Source organism: Lissotriton helveticus, chromosome 8 (assembly GCF_964261635.1).
Source record: "Lissotriton helveticus chromosome 8, aLisHel1.1, whole genome shotgun sequence".
Lineage (NCBI taxonomy): Eukaryota > Metazoa > Chordata > Amphibia > Caudata > Salamandridae > Lissotriton > Lissotriton helveticus.
In genome coordinates this window covers 1,218,876,096-1,218,902,703 of record NC_136069.1, presented here as the reverse complement: position 1 = coordinate 1,218,902,703, position 26,608 = coordinate 1,218,876,096, and the positions used below count along the sequence as shown (strand labels likewise).

The 26,608-nt window shown below is 47.0% G+C and overlaps 1 protein-coding gene across 14 annotated transcripts in view; it reads right to left on the bottom strand.

Moving 5' to 3' along the window:
- LOC144773261 (uncharacterized) overlaps positions 1-26,608 on the bottom strand; it is a 7,170,044-nt gene that overhangs the window by 6,611,132 nt on the left and 532,304 nt on the right. For all 14 annotated transcript variants that reach the window (XM_078658159.1, XM_078658161.1, XM_078658167.1 and 11 more), the window contains exon 7: positions 2,708-2,818. In XM_078658159.1, the coding sequence (XP_078514285.1) occupies positions 2,708-2,818 (111 nt within the window). The remainder of the gene's footprint in view (positions 1-2,707; positions 2,819-26,608) is intronic.

The window sequence follows — 26,608 nt, the reverse complement described above, 5'->3', positions numbered from 1 at the left end:
GTGCGACGACGGTGGAGGGGTATTGGACACCCTCGACGCCGAGAGCTGACGAGACACCGACGGAGACTGCCTCCTCGACGCCGATCGACTCTTCCCTGTCGACGGCGGAGGGGTCTTGGTCCTCGACGCCGAACGTCGCTTCTTCGACGACGGCGGAGTCACACTTCTCGACGCCGGTCGACGTCTGGATGACGACGGCGGAGGGGTGACCTCCCTCGACGGCGGTCGTCGCCTGGTTGACGACGGCGGAGGGGTCTTGGAACTCGACGCCGACCGTCGCCCGGTTGACGGCGGCGGAGTTCCCTTCCTCGACGTCGGACGTCGCCCGGTTGACGCCGACGGAGGGGATTTCGACGATGGAACTGGATCCTTCGACGTCGTCGACGTACCTGGTCTTCTCTTCGACGGCGAGCCCGCCGTCGACGGTAGTTTAGACGATGAATGATCCACCGGTGGTTCTTTTCTCAGCGCCGAGCCCGACGCTGAGGGTGAGGGGTGTGAAGACTTCTTTCTGGAAGATGAATGAGTCTTCTTGGAGCCCTTCCTCACCGGAGATCTTCCTCTTGATGACCTATGAGCTAGGCCATAAATGCGAATCCTCTCCCTGTCTTTTAAAGTTCGTCCTGACAGGTGTTCACAATGAGGACAGGTGCCTGGATCATGTTCCTCACGCAGACACAGGATACAGACGTCGTGGTTGTCTGACTTGGCCTTCTTGTTGCCACAAGAAGGGCATTTGTCAAAGAGTGAAGGCATTTTCAGGAGAAAAAGCTCACCAAAATGACTGAAAAAGACAGTATCTTACTAGATGTTAAATGTCGAGTAAGAACAAAAAATTGTCAAACGTGAAGAGTTTTTCTGTCAAAAAACAGGAAAATTAGTGGAGCTGTGTAACCAGGGTCCTTCTCTGAAGGAGCCGGAAAGAACAACTGACCTAACTGTCACCCCTGAGGCATGATGGGATACTGGGGGTCATGAGTGCCTTAAAGGCACGGTGTCAGTTTATTGCTATGCAGCTACAGGTTAGCTTTTCAGTCTTTTTAGACTGTGTGTTTGCAATGCAGCCTGGGAGCTTTCTGTGCTTCCAGTGAGTTATAAGAATTTCTACGGCTTTCTGAGCATTAAAACAATTTCTAAACAAACTTTTTTGTTGTTTCTCATGTTTCTAATGCTTATTATTATTACATGTATGGTGGAAATTCTACACAGCATATTTCAGCTCTGTTTCTATTGGCTGCTATTGCATGTTATATATATATATATGTATTTATATATATATGAGTATATATATATGTGGGGCACATATAATATTGTGTTTCCGGGGTCCCGCACATGGGCGGGAATATTCTAATGCTTATGACTATTGATGAGGATCCCCTGGAAGAGAATTAGGCTTTCCTTCAAAAGCAACCTATGTTTTGGATGCAAAGGCCCATCTATTAAAATTGTCATAGCAGGTTTGCATAAAAAAAAATACATCCTCAAGGCAGGCAAAAAGTTGGAGAAATATATTTCTTCATCAAAACAGTTTACACATTTAATTACATTTTGTATTTGCATTTACAGAGAATTCAATCACAACCAAAAATAACCTTCACAAAGTATTTTGCACTAGGAGGGAATACTTTCAATATATAACCTAAGGTAGATCTCAGACACACCTCTGCACCATGGTGCAAAGGTGTGTTCATGGTGCTAGGTAGCATGTACGTGTGTCAAAGCAGGGAAGACAGCATTTGCAGGCCATTCTTAGTAAATGTAGGGCCACAAGTACAAACCTATTTGCCAGTCGCAAAAGGGCCGATCTCAGAATCGGGCCGTTTGCAAACCCAAAAAGAGTTTTTGGCATGTCCAAAGCCCAAATAGCAATTCGGTAATTTGCTACTGAATCGTATTTGGGTTATGTAATTCAAGAGCGCCCCTTCCTAACAGCGACTCACAGTGCTATGTGCGAATGTTTTGCGACTGAAATTCGTTCTCAAAAGATTTGCATGCCAGCCCTTACTCCAAGTAGGAGGTAACCCAGGCGCAAACGGGAAGGGGTCCCTATTGTGATTGGCTGCGAAAAAAAATGTAAGAGCAGGAGATGCTTGCAGGGACTAATACCTACTCTTAAAAAATGTAACTGAAACGTTTTATTTTTATTTTTGAAACGCATCCCGTTTTCCTTTAAAGAAAATGGGCTGCATTTAAAAAAACAATGTTGCTTTATTCAAAAGCAAACACAGACATGGTGGTCTGTTGTCCTCAGCAGGCCACATCCATATATCTTTAGCGATTCCCAATGGGTTGCAAATTGCAAACTACCTCATGAATATTAACGAGGTAGGTCAATTGCAACCCTGTTACGAATTGCTAAATGTGTCAAGGACACATTCTTGCATAGATGTTTGAGATTTCCTAATAGAGAATCCGCAAAATTTGCTATTAGGAACTCGTACAATTAAAACCTACGTACTGTGGCCCATAGTTCTAAGCTGTTTTCTCCTCCTTGCGCAACACAATGTAGCATCTTTGACTGCTGCACCGCATTGCACTTTATTTAGGGAAATTACTGGTCAGGGCTCAAATAGCGGTGGTAACGGAAAGAAGTTGAAAGCCAGAGGATTCGTTGGTAGAGAAGTAGCCTTCCTCTTTAGTGAAGACTCAGAATATTATTCTTTTTTTTATTTCATCTGTTACATACAAAAAGATAACAAACACATACCCTGTTAGCCTTCTCTGCATTGTTTCGTCTTAATTGCTCTTCAATCTTGGCTTCTTGTCTTATATTGTTCCCAATCCTCATCAACAGTTGCATTTCCTTCCGTTTCCATTCCTAAAAGACAGAATTACAATATTGTATTTATACATATATTTGTATGAATACGTTACAAATCCTCAGTAACACCTTCCCTATTAGACACTCTATCTAACAGTAGATTCCTCACATTATGAGTTTTTTCAGGCACCACACTGGATCCGAAAACTTTTGTAGCAATTCTCTCGTACATCAACAGGTGTCGTGCTGCTCCACGTTTTGTCTATCCTGCACTGGACATAAAGTTGTGCCCACTATATAAGCCCCACCTCCATGCCGCTACATCAGTTTCTCTCTGATCCCCATCTGTACCGACACCCAGATCCACTGATATCAGTCTATGGTTGTGTGCAGACTTGTGATTGGAATCTTATTAATTAAATGTATGAGTTCATTCCAAAGAAAGGGGAGGAGTGTTAGTCGGTGAGAAGTCTGCGATTAGATGGAGTCTCGAACAGAAAAGCCATTACAAAGGCAAGCAACTTGTTCTTCTGATGAAGACTTCTAGCCACAGATTTCTCACCTCGTGAACAGATACCAAAGCACTACCTTCCAAGTGGTGGATCTGTGGAATGGCTTAGACAGATCCCACTGAACCTGTCTGTTCAAGGCAGTAATGCTTTATGAATGTGTGGTGGAACGCCCATATAGCTGCCTGGCAAATGTACATAACTAGCACACCGCTCGCCAGAGCAGTTGTATCAGCCTGAGTTTTACTGGAATGAGCATGTAAGCCTTCTGAGGGCTGCTTCTTGGCTAGCCCAAAGTCGATATTGATGGGTAGTTTAATACATATTTGGCTTTCTTCGCCCCAGAGAAACCGATGAAAAGTTGGTTGTCCTGTTGGTAATCTCTGTTTCGGTTCACATTAAAAAGTGTCCGTTTAGGTTTCAAGTGATGAAGTCGTTCTTCCTCCTTGGATGGGTGAGGTGGTGCATAGAAAGCCAGCAAGGTGGTTGACTGCCCTACATGGAAGGACGACACTACCTTGGGCAGAAATGCCGCTTTTATCTGGAGGACTAATCTGTCTGAGAAGAAAGATGTATGTGTTGTAGCCAAGGACAATGCTTGGAGTTTGCTCACTTGTGTGGCTGATCTTATGGTGCTGAGTAATGCTGTCCCAATGTTAAGAAGACAAAGAGAGCAGCGATGCATATATTCGAAAGGAGTGAACATCAAGTAGGCGGATACCAAAAAAGGTCCCAGTGTTGCATAACAAATGGAGTTGGCAGGAACATATGGACCAGCCCCTTCAAAAAAACGCACCACAACTGATGACTGAGGAAGAATGGCTGGTCAGGTTAAAAGCAAGGACAATAGGGATGAGAGGTACCCTTTTACTATTGTCACAGCAAGATCTTGCTTGCCCAATGGCAAACAGAACAGGAGAACATCCAATCACTGTGCTTTCAGGAGTTGTATGTTTTGGTTACAGTTCCAGACAAAAAACTTCTTCCAACATCCTGCATACATCAATTTGTTTGATGGATGCCTGGCTGCCAAAGTGGCACCAACCACTTTAGGAGAAAGATTGAAAGCTATCAGCTGTCGTCGCTCAACCTCCATGCATGGTGGTATAGGTAATGACACTTGACCTGGCCTTGATGCTGCAACAGAAAGTTCTCCGAAGGGGGCAGCCAGATCGAAAGCCAAATGCCCATGGACAGAAGGCCCAATTTAGTATTCTGGGCAGGAGAGAGAGGGGCAGAAAGGGAAACAGCAGTCCCGATCCTCAGTGTAGAAGGAAGGCATCTCCTAGAGAAGAATGTCTTGGGAAGTCTGAGCAAAAGCGTTGACACTGCGTGTTCTCTGCGGTAGTGAACTGATAAAGCCAATGATCTCGCCATTGGTGGAAGACACCCTGTGCCCCCTCCAAGTGTAGCTGCCATTCATGATCCTTTAGGAAATGGCCGCTGAGTTCATATGCCCTGGCATTCAAAGACCCTGCCAGGTGTTGTGAGATCAGGGATATGCCCTAAGCACTCAGCCACTGCCAGAGTCATAGAGCCTCCTTGCAGAGGGCCCATATTCCCACACTGCCCTCTTAGTTACAGTACATTATGGTGATCATTTGCCTGTGATCTCCGGATCAGTTGAAGAGTGGGGTCTTGAGGTCCTTCCTGAACGTGTGCAGGGCTCGGAGAGCGTCTGATGTTCACAGGGAGCTCGTTCCAGGTCTCGCCTGTTCTGTTTCTGCGGATGCGGGGGACTTCTCAAAGGGCGAGGTCGGCGAATCGGAGGTTCCTCTTGGGTGCATGGAAGGATAATCTTTCATTGAGGTATTTAGTTCCAATGTTGTTGAGTGATTTGTAGGCGTGGATGAGGAGTTTGAAGGTGAACCTCTTCTCGACAGGGAGCCAGTGGAGGTCTTGTAGGTGTTGGGTCATGTGTTTGTGGCGTTGTGTCCCGAAAATGAGTCTGGCTGCGGAGTTCTGGATGGTTTGGAGTTTGCATAGAAGGGTTCTGTTGACACCTGCGTATAGGGCGTTGCCGTAGTCCAGTCTGCTGGTTATGAGTGCTTAGGTGACGGTTCTCCTGCAGTCGAGGGGGTTCAATTGAAATTCTTGCAGAGGATGTGTAGGCAGTTGAAACTGGTGGAGGCGACGGCGTTGATCTGGCGGTTCATGGAGAGGGAGGAGTTAAGGATGATGCAGAGGTTTCGTGCGTGGTCTGTGGGGGTGGGCGGGCTGCCAAGGCTGGGGGGCCACCAAGTGTTGTCCCAGGCAGAGTAGCAGGGTCCGAGAATGAGGACCTCGGTCTTCTCAGAGTTGAGCTTCAAACTGCTGTCTTTCATCCAGGCTGCCACATTCTTCTATCCATCCTGGAAACAGAGTCTGGTGTCTTTGGGCTTCTTCGTGAGTGAGAGGATGAGCTGGGTGACGTCGGCGCAGGATACAATGCTGAGCCTGTGCTGTCTGACTACGGCGGCGGGGTGCCATGTAGATTTTGAAGAGCTTGGGGTTGAGCGATGATCCTTGGGGAACTCCACAGTTGGTATCGGTGGGTTCGGAGAGGAAGGGAGGGAGTCTGATCCTCTGGGTTCGTCCAGAGGAAGGATTGAATCCAGTCGGGGGCGGTTCCTTGTATCCCTGCATCGTGAAGTCTGGCTGCGAGTGTGTGGTGTGAAACTCAGTCAAAGGCTGCGGAGAGGTACAAAAGGATGAGAGCCACGGTGTGTCCCTGTTCGAGTAGCATGCAGATGTCGTCAGTGGCGGTCAGGAGGGGGGTCATGGTGCTGTGGTTGCTGCGGAATCTGGACTGGGAGGTGTCCAGGATGGAGTTCTCTTCAATGAAGGTGGTCAGTTGGGCGTTTACGAGTCTCTCTGTGATTTTGGCAGCAAAGGGGAGGAGAAAGATGGGCCTGTAGTTTTTCAGGTCCGTAGGGTCAGCCGTTGGTTGCTTCAGGAGGGGTTTAATCTCCGCCTGCTTCCAGTCGTCTGGGAAGATGCCGGACCTGAAGGAAGCGTTGATGGTCCTTCCTAGTTCGGGTACAATGGCAGCGGCGGACTTGTGGAATATGTGCGGTGGGCAGGAGTCCATTTGGGCTCCTGGGTAGGTTTTCTTCATGGTCGCAGTGATGTGTTCTATGGGGTTCCAGGTCATGAAGGATGGCTTATCGGCGGCAATGGGGGGGAGGGTGGTGTCCAGCGTCTGTTCATTGAAGTTGTCGTAGAGAAACTTGATCTTCAGATGAAAATATGAGCAATGTTGTCGCAGAGTTCTTGGGAACGTGTGATGTCCGTGGCTTTGCTGGGGGGTTTTGCAAACTGCTGTATGATGTTAAACAATTCCTTGGCATTGGTTGTGTTGGTCTGGACCTTGTGTCTTATGAAGGTTCGTTTGGTGTCTCTTATGCACTGGTGGCATTCCTTCGGAGCACTCATGTGATTGTTCCGTACTTCCGAGGTTTTCTGGTTTCGCCAGGTTTTCTCTAGGCGTCTGTAGGAGCGTCTGGCTTCTTGTAGTTGGTTACGGCCTTCATGGGGATGTTGTTTGGCGGGATGGCGGAGGGTCGCGAGTTTGTCGACGCAGCAGGAGATCCAGCGGTGTAGTTCCCTGGCTGTGGAGATGGTGTCAGTCGAGGCGCTGGGGGGGTTTGGAGGAGGGTTGTGTTGAGGAGGTCCTTAGAGATCTTGTCCCAGTTCCTTCGTGGCTGGCACAGTGGAGCCTTCAGTGCAGTGGTGGTGTTGAAGGTGAAGTGGCGCAGTGGTGGTCCGTCCAGAGGGGCTGGGTGGTGTGGCTGAAGCGGATGTTGGTCCCACCAACTAAGGTTGGGTCGAGGGGTGTCCAGCCTTGTGCGTGGGCATGTTAACCAGCTGCTTTAGTCCGAAGTTGCCAAAGTTGTTGAGGAGAGTGGTGGAGTCGGGGTCATTGCGGTTGTCGAGGTGGAAATGCACCACCACCACAACCTTTGTATATTGGTGAGGCCAAAAGGGAGCACAGTGAACTGAAAGTGCTCTTGAGACTGCAGGATGTGGATGTCAAAATATGTGTCCTGTAAGTCCAACGTTACCATTCAGTCTCCTGGATCCAGGTAAGACTGTTCTTGGGCCAGGGTGTGCCTTTTTCAGCAACAGAGTGCGAAGGTCTAGGACAGGGTAGAAGCCTATGTCCTTTCAGCACCAGAAAGTAATAGGAGTAACAGGAATGACAACCAGTTGTGTCATGCCGGAAGCCTCTATATTGCTCTCTTCACCAAGAGAACTTGAACTTATCTGCAAAGTATGGACACATGGAGGTGATGGTGGAATGATTTGATATCAGAAAGGGTAGGCAGTATCCATTTTGCGTGATTTGGAGCACCCATAGATAGGATGTGATGCTCCACCAGTAGAGCGGTGGAAGGTGATGTGACCATCTACTGGCTAATTGTGCGCTGCAGAGGTAGATTTAAAGTGGTGGCTGTAAGCGCTGAAGCAGAGATTTATGTAGCTTGTTGCCCTTGAGTGCCTGGACGCTGTTGGGCCGATCCCTGGAAAGGAGTGTGAGGTATATTGCTACTGAGGCAGGTATTATCTCTGCCTCTGTAGGTAGCCCTACCAAAGTCTCCCAAAGTCTCCCAAGAGTGACTCAGCTACGGGGAACTGCCTATTTGGGGAGCTAAGCCCAGAGAGCAGACAGTAGCCTTGTTCTATTTAAACCTCTCAAGGACAAAGTTTGTCTACACTCCAAACAGCCTAGATCAAGTCCATAGGAGATTCTTGCATATCCGTAGAAAAGTTTGTGGAGCTAATCCAGGCATGCACCCAAGCACCCCACTGGTGCCGGCTGCTCTACCTAAACAGTTGGTAGTGTCCAGACGAGATTTGACGGAACATTCCCCTCATCCTGTTCATCCAAGATCAACTTCTGCTAAGTTTGGTGGATCTCAATCGATACCGTTGATAAGATATCCACCAATTTGTCTCATAATGTAAATATCTTCCCAGGAGGCATGTGGTGTTTACTGATATAAGGACAAGGCTGGCCGATGAGACCATTTGTTTGCTGAATGTCTCGATTCTTTCTGTTTCCCTGTCAGGTGGTGTGGTATGGAAAGCATTTAGGTTCAATCGACTCTTTGAGGCTTGGACAACAAGGCTTTCTTGGGTGACGGCGGGATCCCAGATAGCCGGTCTTTGCTGTCTCGTTACCTGCCTATTGACTGAACGACAAGACCCTGGTTTAGACCAGGTGCCCACCAGCATGTTAGTCAAGGCCTCATTAAAGAGGAGCAGAGGCTCCTGAGTGGATCGTGCAGGGTTAAGGAATTCTGTTAGTAGGATAGTCATGACGTCCTCATAGACATTGCTTGTTGTCGCCCTAATCATGATTGCCTCATTGGTAATGTGAGGCATAATCTGACTCAGAATAGGCATATGATCTAGGTGTTAGAGCGTGGGGTCTCTTGATCCCATAGTACAATCTGTTCCCTTTTGGCTTGAGTGACTACGAGATCAGTGTCAATTTGCGTGCGGGTCATGGTGTCAACTGCGGCATCAGGCACGGTGCAGAGCATGGAACCCCCAGTAGCATTGACACTGGGTTTTGTGGAGTCAAAGCCAAGGACATATTACGCGTCAAGGTGGAGTGCAAGGGCGCAGTCAAGGATGAATCAGGCAATGGTAGACCAACTGGAGGCCCCCTTAGATCTATGGGGCCCGAAAGCACCCAAGAGGGATCCAGTGTTGAACCAAAAAGGTGGTCCATGGCTGCCTTTAGCTGTTGGAGCTGCTATGGTATTGCTGTCTGGGGTGGGACGGAAGTGGGATTAGTATCACTATCAGTTCCTCAGGAGGGGAATGACCACAGCCTAGAGGAACTAGAGACATTGTGTGACTCCGAGTGGTGGGATAAAGGTGAGCAATGCTTTGATTTGTTCTGAAGGATAAGTTACTTACCTGTAATCCTAGTTCTCTTCCAGGGGTATCCTCATCAGAGTCATAAGCACTGAATATTCCCGCCCATGTGCGGGACCCCGGAAACAATATAAAAATATATATGTAAAAAACACATATATCTCGCTCCAAATATATGTAAATACATATATCATTTTTCTCACACCAATGCAGCTCTAAAACCAAGGCTAGACAATGTAGACACTTGTATATGTACAGCAATTAGAAAGGAAACAAAAAACACATTAGGTCAAATAGTCCTTGAACTTTGTGTTTTATGAGTAAAAGCACTCATAAATCTTGAAAATTGCTCATAAAAGACATTGTCAGCCATAGGCTGCATTGAAAAGTGAATAGCACAGAAACTGAAAGCATTTTCAGTTAAAACTGACACCGTGCCTTTAAGGCAGCCATGACCCCAGGCTTCCTATCATGCCTCAGGGGTGACAGTTAGGTCAGTTGTTCTTTGCAGAACCCTGAAGTCAGGGCTAAACCACAAGTCAGAGACGTACATCTCTCAATTACCTGGGGAGGCGGTGGGTGTGCTTATGACTTTGATGAGAATGCCCCTGGAAGAGAACTAGGATTACAGGTAAGTAACTTATCCTTCCCTTCCAGGGAATCCTCATCAATAGTCATAAGCACTGAATAGAATAGCAAGCCCATCTACCACCTGCAGGTAAATGAGAAGTACATGACCCAACTTAAAAAGACCAATCATAACAGCCCAACTTAGCTGTTAAACAGATTCCGCAAGGAGGCCTGGCCTACCTGGGTATCTGCTCTCGTGTCAGAATCAAGACAGTAATGTCTGGTAAATGTATGGACGGACCTCCAGGTCCCGCCTTACAGATCTCAGACATGGGTACATTATTGAGGAAAGCCGCAGTCGCAGCCCTCCCTCTGGTGGAGTGCGCTTTGGGAGAAAACCCCAGGGGCTTCTGCGCTAGCTGGTAAGCAAGCCTAATACAGGAAACGATCCATCTAGAAATAGAGCGTTTCGAGGCAGAATGACCTGTTTTGATCGATCCATAGTTAACAAAGAGATGATCAGAGTGACGAATACCTTTAGACCTATCTAGATAGAATTTCAGGTCTAGAGAATGCAGAGCCCTCTCAGCTGGAGTAGAGGGATTGGGAAATAAAGTGGGCAGAGAAATGGTTTGATTTACATGAAAATCTGACACCACTTTAGGAAGAAAAGATGGATGCGTCCGTAGCACCACTCTATTCAAATGGAACACCGTATAGGGTTCAGAGGAACAGAGAGCTTGAATCTCGCTCACCCTGCGAGCTGACGTGATTGCCACCAAAAAAGCTGCTTTCCAGGAAAGATGTTGTAAAGTAGCTTTATGAATGGGTTTGAAAGGAGGACCCATTAGCTTCAATAGTACCAGGTTCAACTCCCAGGGAGGAGAAGGACGACGCACTGGAGGGTACACTTTTTTCAACCCTTGCAGGAAGTCCTTGACCGATGGTAACTGGAAAAAAGAGGTTTGAGAAGGTGACCGCCTATAAGTTGTTATAGCAGCTAGGTGCACCTTGATGGAATTAAACTTTAAACCTGCTTTAGCGAGGTATAACAAATAAGGAAGAACTGCTTCTTCCTGACATTGAACTGGATTATGATCATTCTGTATACACCACATATAGAATCGCTTCCACTTGCATGCATAAGAATGTCTTGTGGAGGGCCGCCTTGCCTCTGTTAGGATGAACATGCAGTCCTCTGGCAGCCCTAGATGTCCGTACTGTATGACCTCAGGAGCCATGCTGCCATGCTCAGTGACGGAAGGTTGGGATGGTGAATCCTCCCGTCCATCTTGGACAACAGGTCCGGCCTGCATGGTAGCCTCTTGTGAGGAGTCACTGACAGGTGAAGGTCCGTGTACCACCATTGCCTCGGCCAGTCTGGGGCGATGAGGATCATCGTTGTGCACGAGTGTGTTAAATTGCTCACCACCTTCGTGATCAACGGAATGGGTGGAAAAGCGTACACAAATTCCCCTGACCAGTCGATCAAAAGAACATTCCCTCTCGTTCCTGGCCGGTAGAACCTGGAGACGAAGTCTTGGCATTTTGTGTTTTGGTCGTCCGCGAAGAAGGTCTATTGTGGGACGACCCCAGGATTGGAAAATTTCTCCTACCACTGCGTCGTGTAGGACCCAATCCTCCCTGTCGTCGAAATGACGGCTTAGAGCGTCCGCCCTCACATTCGGCTGCTGAGACCTTGGGTTCGGAATCGCTAGGGGGTTCCGAAGAATGATGAGGATCATGCCAAGTATTGCTGCACTGACCCTGTGAGCGGTATGATAGGTGGATTATCCTAGAAACAGTCCTCTGGGGGGAGGAAACTATAGTCGGCCTTGTGGGGGCCTGTGGGAGCACAGAAGAGTGGACACAAGTGGCAGGTGGAGCAGTTAGTCCGGGTGGGTACAACTGAGAAACCGCTGACCTTGCAGTAGTGTGGCGACGCGATCAAAGAATCGGTGGTGGGACCCGGCTGGGTTTGAAGGCTTCCGGAGCGTCACTGGACAGAGGGGGCTTTCGGAGCGAGCAGCCGGTACTTAACCGAAGAGGAACAAGTGCCAGGCATCGCCCGAATGTGACTGTAGTAATGCCTTGCTCTTTAATTATCAGGACGCTGCTGTTGTTGTGCCGCTGCCTGCTGGGGGCTTGGTGTTGGCTAAATCTCCCTAACCTGCGGCGTGAACGCCACCGGGACTGAGTGCGCCACCACCTCTGGCAGGCGGGATCTATTCGCATGCTAGTGGGCTGATCTGGCAAAAGTGATACACGTGCCCCAGGGACTAGTGCTTCAGCTACGGTCACACCGGAGGCGTGGAGAGGGACCGGCTAATGCCCACAGCGCAGTAATTGGTGATGGGCCGGATACGGGCCAAGACACAGCAGGGACACCTGAGGGCTGCCATCCTAGATCCTATGCAGGGAACTACGGAAAAGATGACGGAACCAGCGACTGCAGCCCTTGCGGCCAAGATGGGCTCTGTCCTCACAGCGGTGGAGTGGATTGGTGCAGCACTGGACCACACTAGGACCTCTCTGGAGACCAGAATCGCCAAAGTAACCTCGGACCTCACTTAGCTTCACGCAGATCTTCGGAAACTCCCTGATAAAGTGGCTGCACACGACCAAATTCTGACGGAGCTTAAACCAGTGACGCAAAACCACACGGCTGCACTGCAGGACTTGATAGACCATGTCCAAATGCTGGAAGACCGGGCAGAGGATGTGGAGGGATGCTCGCACCGTAACAATATTCGCGTGGTGGGCCTGCCGGAAGGTGAGAAAGGTAGGAACCCGGAGCAGTTCCCGGAACGCTGGCTGCGAGATCTGCTGCCCCAGGGATCCTTGTCTGTACAGTTTGTGGTGAAGCGGGCTCACCGTATACCGGCGCAGAAGCCACAGCCTGGAGCCAGATTGCGTCCCTTCATATTCAAATTACTTAACTACAGGGACAGAGATGCGGTGCTTCGTTAACAAGGAAATGGACCCTCTTCAGGTGAGCGGCAGTAGATTGATGTTTTTTCCAGACTACACTGCTCTCATACAGAGGCGAAGGAACAACTACACAGCAGTGAAATGTCAGCTCCGAGCCCTGGAGCTCCCTTATTCGCTACTGCTCACTGCTCGGCTATGAGTGGTCACTAAGGATGGGGCCTGCTTCTTTCACTCCCCTGCGGAGGCATGGGACTGGCAAGAGGAGTCGGGATTGTGGACAGGTGTGCGACCCACGGGCCCAGATGGCAGCAATATGTCAAGCAGGAGACCGATGCGGCGGCGACAGAGGGGGCAACTGAAGAGGGCCAACCCAGGGGCCTCGGCTCCTACCCTGGACAACATGAGGAAGGAACGATGCTTGGATCCCCACAACCTTGTGAACGGTGCGACTGTTACAGACAAGCTGTGCTGGTGTCCCGTGGCTCGTCGCCATCCACAGTCATTTCGGAGGAACTTAGTCTGCCAGTGGTCGCCCCACAAACATCTGACGGCATTATAGGATGAAGTGACGGACTGCTGTACTTTAATGAGAACTGTTCACACAAGTAGAATGCTATTCACGGCATGGCATAATCTGGCTGGCTGGTACCTTTTTGGGGGGGAGGGGGTAGGCTCATTTGGGTTGCGCGTCGCAGGTACCTCACAGTGAGACGATACCTTGGTGGGATAACTGTTGCCGAGCAAATGTAGCTCCACCGGAATCCCCGTATATAAATGTCTGGGATCACAGGTTAACAGGCTGCTGGCCTCACAAGATATATCTGAAGGGTAACAAGACAAAATATCGAATTCAAAATATAGAATTACCAAAATATCGAAGTCAAAATATAGAATGGACAAAATATTGAATGGACAGAATATAGTGGTGAAAAATATCGAATTGAAGGTAAGTAATTTAATATCGAATAGTAATTTTTACCCCTACGCTGTCCAAGGCTTTCCCTACTGTTGCACTCTCAGGAGTGGGAATAGTAATTTTTACCCCTACGCTATCCAACGCTTTCCCAACTGTTGCACTCTCTGGAGTGGGAATAGTAATTTTTAACCCTACGCTATCCAACGCTTTCCCTACTGTTGCACTCACTGAAGTGGTAATAGTAAATGTTATATTTATTATTTCATTAATTTTAAATTACTTTTAAGACATTTTTAAAAAATCGATATTTTGACTAACTATATTTTTTAAAACTATATTTTTGATTCGATATTTTTGTACTTACCTGTTTGTAGATAGGAATTCGATATTTTTGCATTCTATATTTTTTCGTTGATATTTTGGTCATTCTATATTTGTGAATTCAATATTATGTCAGTGATCCATCTGAATCTCAGATAGTTGGCACACTACACACATTGACAGCAAAGGGAAGGCTATACAGTAGTATCACTAGCGCGCAGCCCCATAGGTAACACATTGCCTTAGTTTAAGACTTGTTCGTGTTTCAGAAGTTTGGATGGCCATATCGAAATGACTGCCCCAGATGTTCAGTTGTTTATGGTTAGTTTTCTGTTATTCTATCAGGTGCAGCAGCTCGACACACTTATACAGTCCCCGAGTCTCCGCACCCCGCGAGATGCCCCTCCCGGTGCCACGTCCCTGGTATCCCTATTGATCATTACCAGTAGGAATGGCGCAAGCTGATATAATTACATGGAATATACGTGGTATGTACACACCTGGGCGCCCTTACTCCATATTTGCATATTTACAGCATCACTCGACAGCCATCGCGCTGCTGCAGGAAGCGCACATGACACAGCCAGAACTCAATCGGCTGCGTAGGCGCTGGAGAGGGCACATTTACCGCACTACATACTCGGCGTACACGAGGGGCTCGTTAATTTGGGTGAAGGCAGGTACCCCATTCATTTGCAAGGACACTGTGACTGACCCTGATGGCCGATACACCTTAGTGTCGGGGGCACTTAATGGCCAGCGGGTACTGTTGGGCTCTATATATGCCCCAAACACAGACCAAGCCTCGTTCTTGGCGCGACTATTTTTAATACTTTCTCCCTACGCGGGGTTGCCCTGGCTGTTGGGTGGGGACTTCAATGCGGTCCTAGAGGTACATATCAACAGATCCTTCCAGCCCCTCCGGGCAACGACTGCAACCTCTAATGCGCAGGCACCAGCGGGCTGGTTAACACACTGGGCAATAAAGGATATATGCCGTATATTGCATCTCACAGAGCACATTTACTCCTATTTTTCTGCAGCTCACGGTTTACATGTGAGATTGGATCGGGTGGTGGGTTCTCAGGCTCTGGTCTCCTTGGTTGAGGTAACTGAATACCAAGGTAGGACACACTCCGATCATAATCCTTTGCGGCTTCGCCTGAACTGGGATCTTGGTCGCCCCCCCATACCCACCTGGCGCCTCCAGTCTGCTGCACTGGAGGACCCAGAATTCCGTGAGTCACTGGGATCAGCTGCCCTGGAATATTTTGAGTGCAGCGAGGGGACGTGAGCTTCGCACTAGTGAGGTGGAACGCCCACAACGTAGCTATTAGGGAGCACTGTCTGGGGACCACGTGGAATCTGCGCAAGCAACCGCCCACAACGTAGCTATTAGGGGGCACTGTCTGGGGACCACGTGGAATCTGCGCAGCAACTGTCCTTGGCACTCACAAAACTAGAAACGCAGCTGCTCCAATATGAGAGAGACAGAGAGGGTGGGGGTGGACAGTCAGGACGATTGGAAGCCCTCAGAACACAGTATGCGTACATAATGGAGAGAATGCACTGCCATAATTACGCTGCTCACACAGCTCGCAGACACGCCAAACCCAACAGGGTAGGCCGCCTTCTGGCCTGGCTATTGAAACAAGAGAGTAAACATGCATCAATCGGAGCACTACGCACACCAGAGGGCTCCCTGGTATACACGCAAAGGGGGGGAAGACACAGGGAGACACAGGGGAGACGCTTCACCGAGGACTGTAGGGCACACTTGGCAGAAGGACTACTCGCCCCAGGAAGCAGCGGGGATCAGCGCACAGAGGCTGCCCCTCCCTCCACCCACGGGACATTTGAGAACTGTTTGCGCCTCCCACTTCGCGGGAGACGCTTCACAGAGGACTGCAGGGGGCACTTGGCTGAAGGACTACTCTCCCCAGGAAGCAGCGGGGTTCGGCACACAGAGGCTGCACCTCCCTCCACCAACAGGACTATTTAATCAAACAGTATCTCCCGTCCCGCGGGACGCGCGCGGGAGTGCCCCGGGCGAAGCCCGGGCCAAGGGCGGGCCCGTCTGTGGCCGTCAGGGGCCGTGAGAGGCTGGGCTGGGCCCCCCTCTGAGAACAGCCGCCCTTTATCACTGACTCGTTGTCGACAAGAGAAGAGGTGGCGCTTTTGACTGTGAGTGACTGAACTGGTCCACTACCCCAAAACTTTTTGCTCTTGGTACAAACAGGGGGGTGGTTTTGGGCCGTTTGATAAATCGGTCAGTCGGTTATCTGAAACACACATTGCGGGGAAGGATAAAAAACTCCTTAAACATCTGGGGTACGACATCATAGTTTGTTCTGCTTTTGGACAATCCACAAGAGGGGTTGCCATACTCAAAGACATGCGATTTCGGGCCGAGACAATACAGACTTTTTGTGGTAAAGATGGCAGATGGGCAATAGCGCAGATAAGCTGCGAAAATGTTAAATACGTTTTATGTGTGGTCTATGGCTGCAATATAGATGAGCCTAGCCTCTTCGACCATTTGAATGTTAAACTTTTGGGCTTGGAGGGAGAACTTATCATTATGGGGGATTTTAATTGCGTCATGGATTACAGAATTGATACAACTAGCTCTGGGCGATATCAAAGGATGCATAAAACTAGATCATCTATCCTGGATTTATGCCGCGTACACAACATCAAGACGCTTGGCGACATTTAAATGCTAATAATCCTGGATATACATATTATTCCGCCCCTCATAAAATATGCTCTAGGCTCGACATGGCACTAGCAAGCGAAAATTTATTGGAAAACAGTTCTATGACTCTATGCCCTCGAATATCATCGGACCATAATGCAATATTATTGACAATCAAAACAATAAATACTAGAACTACCCCCAGACCATTCTCCTTCCCGAGACATTTGATTTCAGATACATACTTTATGACGCAATTAAAATCACACCTTACTGAATTTATAGGCATAAATATCAACTCAGCCTCACCTGATATGGTTTGGGATGCTTGTAAGGCAAGCATTAGGGGTTTCACTCAGGCTTATATAATTAGGCAAAATTTTGAAAACAAAAAAAATAACGACCAATTGTTGACTAAAATAATAGCTTTAGAAGAACAACTATCATTAGCACTTCGGTATAATGTAGCAAAAAGCATAGAAATCGGCCTTGAACTCTGCTCAATTAAAAATAAAATGAAGTCAAAATTTATTCAGAAAAGCACAAATAGCTTGCATAAATTTAAAATAACACAATATGAGGGGGGTGACAAAATCGGGAAAATTTTGGCCTACAAAGTTGCTGAGGACAGAGCTAACTCTACTATTACAAGCATACAGGGGGCTGGCAATAAAATTTTTACTCAACCTCAAGATATTTTAGAACAATTCGCCGACTTCTATAGAAATTTATATACCCCAGAAGTGGACTATAACTTAGACGACATATATAAATATGTGGAGGAGCATACCGGGGACACGCAAAATTGCCCAGAGATAGACTCACTGTCTGAGGACATAACAATGGCTGAATTGCATCTAGCGATAGCTTTATTACCCGCAGGAAAAGCGGCGGGCGAGGACACCATACCCCTAGAAATATATAAATTCTGCCTAGAAGAGCTTGAACAATTACTGTTGAAAGTCATACAATTTGTAGGCCTAGAAGGAAAGACACCTAGGTCATGGAATAGGGCAAAAATAATATTTTTTTTGAAAAAAGATAATAAATACAGACGCCAAAATCTTTGCTAAAATTTTAGCTTTAAGACTGGCTCCTATTATGCCCCAAATCATTAACCCACAACAGCATGGTTTCATAACTGGTAGGGACACTACTATACATGCTAATATGGCAATAACTGCATTAGATGTAGCAGAGACAGAATCCACCCCACTTGGCATAATTCTATTAGATGCTGAAAAAGCTTTTGACCGAGTGGGGTGGGACTTTCTCTGGTACATACTGTTTAGGATAGGGTTTAAAGGACAATTTCTGCGGAGCATTCAAGCATTGTACGATAAACCATCAGCATATACCAGCTATGGGGGACTGAGATCTTCAGACTTTTCTATCTTACGAGGTACCCGTCAGGGATGCCCCCTATCCCCTCTTTTATTTGCCCTCTCATTGGAGCCTTTTTTGTCCGCACTTCAACTTCAAAATCAGATTGTACCCTTTAGATCAGGAACACAAGAACTAAAAATAACTGCATATGCAGATGACATCGCGATCTACACTGAAGATGTCGTAGAAGCATTAAAGGGAATAGCATTAGAAGCCGAAAAATATGGTAAGGTGGCGGGTTATAAACTAAATCTACTAAAAACGCAAGTAATAGCTAATTATACACCTGCAGTGGCTGTGCCTGAGATCTGCCACTCCGCCACATATCTCGGGGTTAAAATCACGGCTAAACTACAAGAAATCAATAATCTAAACTACAACGAATTAATTAAATCAACCAGCCTATTGCTAAAAAATGGCACAGATTACCTCTGAACCTAACTGGCAGAATTAACCTAATAAAGATGAAAGTTTTGCCCAAATTTGTATACTTATTTCGGTCTATACCACTAGCATTAAATAAACAATTTTTTAAAAAGCTTGACGGAATACTTAGTAGTTTTATTTGGGGGTATAAAAAGGCAAGAAGATCACTGGCTCTTATGAAAAATAATACGAACCATGGCGGACTTCATTTTCCTGATTTTAAATTATACTTTTGGTCTGCTTTTGTTATTCGTCTCCGCTCCTTATTAAATGAAAGAAGGACTTTGTTTTTTCACTCTTTTACGCTAAAATCCGACTCGAACATGTTTTTGTTCCGAACTAACGACCCCAACTACTACAAAAGGGTTAGATTTAAAACTATAAGAGACTTAATAAAGATTTGGGGTAACATACTTTCTTTTTGCAACACCAGCTTTTTTCACCCCAAGCTCCCGCTTTGGGGCAATCCGGGCCTACCAAATATTTTTTTCGACATTAATACTCGCTGCTGGCTAAGATCGGGTATCACGGTTCTAGGGGATTTTTACGGAACACAAGGTTTTTTAGATTTCAATACCCTCAAATTATTATATAATCTATCTGAAAATATGAGATATAAACATCTACAGATACACAACTACTTGATTAATAAAAAACAAATATTGGAGGTCACTGAATGTGATATCTGGACATGTCTATACTCATCCAAAAATAAATCCACAATAAGCGAAGCATACAGGCTTTTTGTTGGATTTAAATCAAATGACTGTATTAAATTGGCTGACAAATGGAGCAGAATGCTGGGGTCAAATATAACACCGAAACAGATAGAGAGTTCTTTAATAAATATCAATAAACGAGTACGATCATCAAGTCTCAGATTACAACAATTTAGAACAACCTGTATGCTGTACTACACCCCGGAAAGAATCTTAAAATGGCCATCTAATAACATCCACAGTGATCGTACAAAATGTCCTAAATGCTCTGCCGAAGCAGCTGATTTAGTACATATCTTATTTTCTTGCCCGAATCTTAAAACTTTCTGGCATGACGTTGAAAAAGTTCTTAAACTGAAACATATTCAGCTGCCTACATTTACGGCCACTTCTGTTTTGTTAGACACTTACTCGGTATCTTTTCCACAAGCCGCTTTGGCCACGATATTAATGTCCTGTGCTAAGCTAACTTTGGCCAGAGCTTGGATTAGTCCAGAAACACCTAAGGTCTGGGACTGGTGGGCCCTGGTAATCGAGATATACTCAATGGAATTAGCTTTAGCTAAGATCAGGGGCTTACAGACATTGAAAAAGCATGAAAAAATGTGGGGTACGTTTATAGATTGATGATGCTTCACTTTATTTTTTTTAAATTGTTTTTTAATTTTTTTTTATTTTTTTATTTTTTTTCCTTGCGATATAGGGGAGGGGTGTAGAAAATAGGTCGAACTATACAATTTGCATCAGCGTTGAAAAGAAATTGATATTATCTTCTTGCTCATCTATCCTCCAAATAACATTTCATGATTTAGTTGTATTTGTCTATGCTTTATATGGAAATAATTTATGTATGTTAAAATTAATCATTTATGCCTTAATGTACTTATTCCTTGTACGCCTGCAAACAATAAAAACATTTAAAAAAAAAAAAAAGAAAGATAAAATCGGTCAGTCGGGGTGGATTTGATCCGTCCTATATCCTGTCATTGTGACTGGGAGTTTGCATTTTAGTCAGTGTGTCTTGTAGGCCTTTAATACAATGACTTGTACCGTGCAAACACGGTCATCTAAACTGGGTCATAACACCTCACCTAATTCCCGTTCTGCTATCAAACAAAAGGGAACTCTCCACCCTACATCTGCACAGCCCACAGCAATCGATAGAATGCTGCGAAAAGCTATTGGCGCGGTATCGAGAGGAATCGAGGGAACTGAAAGACGCTTTTCGCTAACCCCGCAACTTGATCTTACCTCCATGTCCCAAGAGCCAGAGACCCAGGCTACCGCTAACTCCCTATATAATCTACCAGCGCCACCTGCCACTGAGATCCCTTGTGCCCAGATGGTGAAAAAGACGACATTGAGAAATCTAAAGCCTGGGGATAGGCATCTCTCGTTAAGAAAAGGGGGGCCTGCCTCAGGAAACTCAGGCAAAAGAAGGGCAAAATGATTCCTGCCCTGACCGAAGCAATTAGTGCGGAAGCAGGGGAAAACACGGGGCATATGCCGCAACCGCAAGCACCCCCCAGCTGGGCGTCCCACTTGATCACCGATCTGCAAAGTCACTTTGATCAGCTTATCAACACGCAGATTAAACTAATTGTGAGTCGATTAGATAAAGTGGTAACTCTACTAAAAATGAGGGGGGGGCTCGGGTGGCACTATACCGCCTTCTACAGTAGTTAACCCCAATGTTCCCGAGACTATTTCTGTGAACCTGCCCGCAGTACAATCTAGCAGGCCCGCAGTTGTGCAAACAATCTCCACCATGGGCCCTGTACTGCCTCCAATCCCCCAATACCCACATATTAGTAATGCCCCCAATAGAAGCACCCCGAGCCCAGATGAGGTAATTACCGACCCGTCAACTACCATTCCGCAAGCTCTAACCCACACGCGGATTACTACAGAACTCCCATTGCTGTACCAACCAAGAGGGCCACACCCCAAGGCGCACATCAACCTACTACCATGTATAAATTTACCACCAGAAGCTTCTCCATACGTTGTTATACTCACGGGGGTACCAGAGATGAAGCCAGACCGCACAGAAACCTACGTTGAACTAAAGAACAAAACAATGTTCTGGCTGAATAGAAACAGGCCGCTCGCAGGGAATGAACAGGGGGAAATTTTGTTTGCACGGAGGGTGAGCTGGGTGGGGAGCAGGCACAAGGATATTACTGGGGATTGTGTGGTAGTAAATTTTAGGGACCGCAGAGTAGTCGACCACATACTAAAAGGGGGGCCTGCAAACCAATCAAGCAATATAAGACCGTTGCCCTTGGGTTATTTCTATCCAAGAGGAACTCTGAGCCATGATCAAGGTCCCGCACACCAAGGAAGAATGGATAGTCCCAATAACAGGATGGGCCCCTGCCACCCAATGCCAGGTGTTTTCCGGGAAATCAGGGCCCATTGAGTTTGAGGAATAGATTTGACCCCCTGATGTCACTAGAGGAGCTCGACTGACTAAAGAGCAATAGAACTCTCTCCAAGAACACCCCACAGGAAGAGGGACGTCTCCCCATTACCCCCCAGGCTGCATCCCCATTCCCTCACCCTGTATTGAAGGCACCCACTAGTTACGAGGACAACCTAAGATGTGGATCCCAGTCGAGGCACCAGAGTGACACATTGAATTCCCCAACATTAGAGGGGGCCGTCGTAACAACAGAGTACCCTGTTGGGAGTCTCACCGATCTCTCTGTTGCCCCTCATGCTTTAGGCCACTTTACCGGGATTTTGGCTAGGCTAACAGGGAGAGAAGACGCACTAGGGTCGGATCAGACTTCTCTGCCTCCCCAGCGGCCAGTGAGCCAATACAATCTCTTGAGGTCTAAGGACGGCTTAAATGGCGAAAGGATAATTGATAAAATCCCTGTCACACTTCACCCTTCAAAGAGACAAACCCAGGGGGGCTTAATCTAGTTTCGTGGAATATAGCTGGGTTGTCAGCTAAATTTGATAATCAGGAATGGAGGCAGTACATCACCAGGTTCCAGGTTATCTGTTTGTATGAAACCTGGGTGGTAGACTGCAGTTCCCTTCATTTAGCGAGGTACAAGTGTTTTTCTGTGCCCGCCCAGAAATCAGTATCGGAGAGAGCCATGGGAGGACTATTTATGTTTGTGGACCTGCAGATGGAGGGAGTGTGGACCAATTTAAACTGGATCACAAATAATATGCAGGCTCTTGGGCTCAATATAAATGGGTTAAATGTGATATTAATTAACTTGTATAATGCTGTAGCAGCTAAGGGGAATGGATCTTTAACCGCATGCGTGCGGCTGGTTTTCCCGCGGTATGCGCAATTTGCGAATTTACGCGTTACATGACGAGCTCTGCTCGTCATCAGCACACGGTAGGTAACGCTGATGACGAGCTGAGCTCGTCATCAGCATGGAAGGGGTTAATAGGTGAATTAGACAACAGATTAACTGCAGAGATAGCCCTGAGGAAGGGGGCGGTGGCCCCGTCGGTGGTAATCGCGGCAGACTTTAACTGCCACTTGTGCCCTAACCTATTACCTTTTAACGAAGATTGGTCTCGCTGTCCGGTGGAGGAAGGGCCGCATTTTGAGCACACAAGGGAGGGGATGGAACTAGATAGGTTCCTGAAAAGCCACGCCCTCGAACATACCATTGATTTGATTGTTAGTGGTATGGAAGGAGCTGTTAACCCAACCTTCAAGGGTAGAGGGTGCAGCTCTTTCATAGACTTTCTGGTAGTTTCTAGACTATTTAAGGACTGGATAAGAGGGGTCAAGATTGAGTGGAGCGTATTCAGTGACCACAACCCCCTAGTGCTCGAGATATTAGTACTCCCCCCCAGAAGAGTAAGGAGAGGGGTGGTGACAGGTAGTATTGAGAAGGTAACGGATCAGGGTAGACGACTTAGATGGTCTAAATTCAATGGGGACGTCTTCTATAAATCCCTAATGGAAAGAGGGAAAGAATCGATTGGGGAGTGCCTAGACCTCTCCATGGAGGGGTCTTCCGTGGTAAAGGCATTTGAGAGAGTAGCGCATCTGATAGATGGTTTATTAAAGTCCACTGCGCAGGGGAGGGCAAATATTACCCCTAGATGGTTTGATAGAGAATGTTCACGGGCACAGAAAGAGTTAAAAATTAGCCTGAAAACCCATCCACAGGATAAGCTAAGAATTGCGCAGTGTAGGACTGCATATCAAAAGGCGGTTAAAAATAGGAAGTCCTCCCTCCAATCACAAGCCTGGGAAGATTTAAGGGACGCAGTAGACAGAAGGGACATGACTGCATTCTGGAAAATATTAAATAACCTGTGTTTCCAAGATGCTAATACCCCTGAAATTGGTACAACCATCTTTGCCAGAGCAATGGTATGACCATTTTAACCCCTTTGGTGCGGCCGCGATTCTGCGCCTGTGCGGCACATTCCAATCGCGGGTGCGGTCATGACGGCGGGGAGCCGTCATCAGCACACGAGCACGGTGTGCCATGACGGCTCCCGGCCGTCATCAGCATGGAAGGGGTTAAAGGCTTGTACAATCACAGGGATGAGAACAGTCAGGACGTCGGGAGGGGATGCCAGTGGGTTTCTTCGACAGTATTTATTCTGGAGGAAATTGTAGTGGGCATTCAGGGCCTAACACGAAACAAAGCGCCAGGACCAGATGGTATCCCACCAGATCTTTTTCTAAGTAATGTGGAGCTGTGGGCCCCTATCCTTACAAGGATAAATGCGGTGGTTGCAACTGGCCTCCCGCGTTCATGGTCTTCGGCAACAATAGTTCCCATTTTAAAAAGAGGGAACAAGGATAATCCTCAGAGTTATCGACCCATATTGCTGATTGACGTGACAGCGAAAGTCCTGGGCCGAGTCGTTCTAACGCGCCTTTTGGACTGGGCCGACAAACATCAAATTATCACTGACGCCCAGTATGGGTTTAGGGTATGGGTTTAGGGAAGGGAGGTCAACGACGGACCAGTGTTTGAACCTTTATTTACTGGTGGCGAAATACACTATAGCTAGTAACAAATCGGTATACTTAGGGTTTATGGACCTTACCACAGCGTTCGACAATGTAAACAGAGAGAAGCTGTGGGCCCTGATGAATAGATTGGGGGTCGATCAGGGTCTGGTAAATATTCTGAGAGCACTGCACTGGAACACCTCTGTCAAAGTACGATACAATCTGGAGGGGGGAACCACCGCACCTTTCCCCTGCACTAGAGGGGTCAGACAGGGTTGTATTCTGGCCCCTTTTCTGTTTTCCCTGTACATTAATAATCTTTATCAGGCGTTAGGTAAACTGAAGGTGGATTGTCCAAGAGTGGGGACCCGGACCGTCCCAGTGCTGCTGTATGCACGACGCAGTACTCTTAGCCTGATAGATGGGTTTGTCCGTTTTATGGATACCCTAGATTTATCGGCTAACCTGACCAAGTCCTATGTTATGCTGGCTGGAAGTAAACCTTGCAAGAAGTTTTCCTATAAAATAGGCGCACACAAAATAGGGCAGGTAGAGACCTTTTCTTATCTTGGCCTGTTATTTGATGGGCTTTTAAATTTCAAAACATTAATTGAAGAGTGGTGTACTACGTTAGTGGCCTCGAACGGCGCTATAATGAATTATGGGCGAAGGCTGAGCAGGTGGTCACCGGAGCAAATAATGAATTTGTATAGCTCAATATGTTGCTCAAAAGTGGTCTTTGGGGCTGAAGTCTGGGGTTTTGTAAATGCCCACCAATTACAGATGGAGAATAAACATCTGAGAAAAGTGCTCAAAACCCCACAAAGCATACCCGTCCATATTATTCACGAGGAACTGGGTAGGGTATACATAGAGGACTTGGTAAAGGTCAGACCACTTATGGCTTGGCTAAAGATCTGGACCAATAGGGAGGCAGGCCTGAGAAGACAAATTATTAGAGACTGCCTTGATAAGTACAAAGGAATGAGTATCCCATGGATAAAGTACGTGATGACTGCACTGGAGGGAATTGGCTGCAAAGACCTCTTTATAAAACCAATGGAAATTATTCCTCAAGATAAATGCAGAGTCAAGAGAATCTTTCTGGATGAGGCAGTCTCACGTAGAGCAGCAGTGGAAGGAGGCAAACCCACAGTCTGCGCTCATAGTATGGTAAAGACAGGGGAGGGTATGGAACCCTATCTTGCTCTTATGTGTAATACGCAGGATAGATTTTTAATTACTCGTTTTAGGCTCAACCTTTTACACCACCTACTGGCTGATGCACCAGGTTTTACTTTAACTGTTGAGCAGAAGGGTTCCTGCGGCTGCGACAACCAGTCTCCGCAGGATACTCTTCATTTTGTATTATTATGTTCATTTTATGCATCACCCAGGCGAAGTTTTTCAGTAGGTATTTTAAAACAGGCCAAGTTTAGACATGCCAAGGTCGCTCTACTTTTCCTGCAAAGGGCTAATGATCCTCGAACGTTGTGTTGTATTATGAATTTTATTAAGGTCGCTTTAAGGCGAAGGAATACAAGAGGGCTGGGATGAATGAACTCTCCGTTACCTGCTTTTAATGGTTTTTGGTGTGGGCAAGTGATGTTCATGAATTGTATCCTAACTGTATTTTAAACTGTATAAACATGTACTTTTATGTTATTTTTTAAATGCTGAATAAAGGATTATTGAATTGAATTGATACACAGGGTGATGACGGAACATTACACACGACTGTACCACTCCAGAGGGCGCTGCTCCGAACCGGATCTGGAAAGATTTTTCACTTCAATTCAACTACCGACTGCCTCCAGGGCACATCAGAAGGTCCTCAATGGTCCCCTTACTTTGGAGGAAATCGGGTAGGCTATTGGGTCTATGGCGTCCAGGAAGACACCGGGCCCGGATGGCCTGCCCGCGGAGTATTACAAGCTTACCGGGACATTCTGACACAGAGTCTACACACTATCTACTCTACGGCCTTGACGGACAATGGGTTGCCATCGTCAATGCGGGAGGCTTATCTGGTGTCCCTTCTCAAACCGGGCAGAGACCTCAAAGCCTGGGGTCATACAGTAGCCACCTAGCAGATGTCAGGGACCGGAACACCACACTGGAGAGCCATAGTGGCGGCCTTAGATCTGGTGTAATGAGCTTTGAAGCGTTCAGGAGGCTGTTACATTATCAGAGCTTAACAAATCTTAATGCAGTGGATAACCCATCAGGAGATGGTCCTCTTCTGCACAGCACGTCCCTTCTTTGCTCCAACGCAACCCACAAAGAGTTGCTCGTCCACTCAAGACTATTTAGTGTGGTCAAGATAGACGATAATGCTCTTTTTGGGTTCAGGGAGTAGAGATACTTTTCTTCCTTACAAGGTTGCGGAGGAGCATAGAAGGTGGGCAAGATAGAATGCCCTAGGTGGAAAGGTGTCACAACTTTAGCCAAAAAAGAATCCCTAGTGTGGAGCACACCTTGTCTAGGAAGACAGTCGGGCAACGAGGCTCATAAGAGAGCGCCTGCAGCTCGCTAACCCTCCTGGCAGA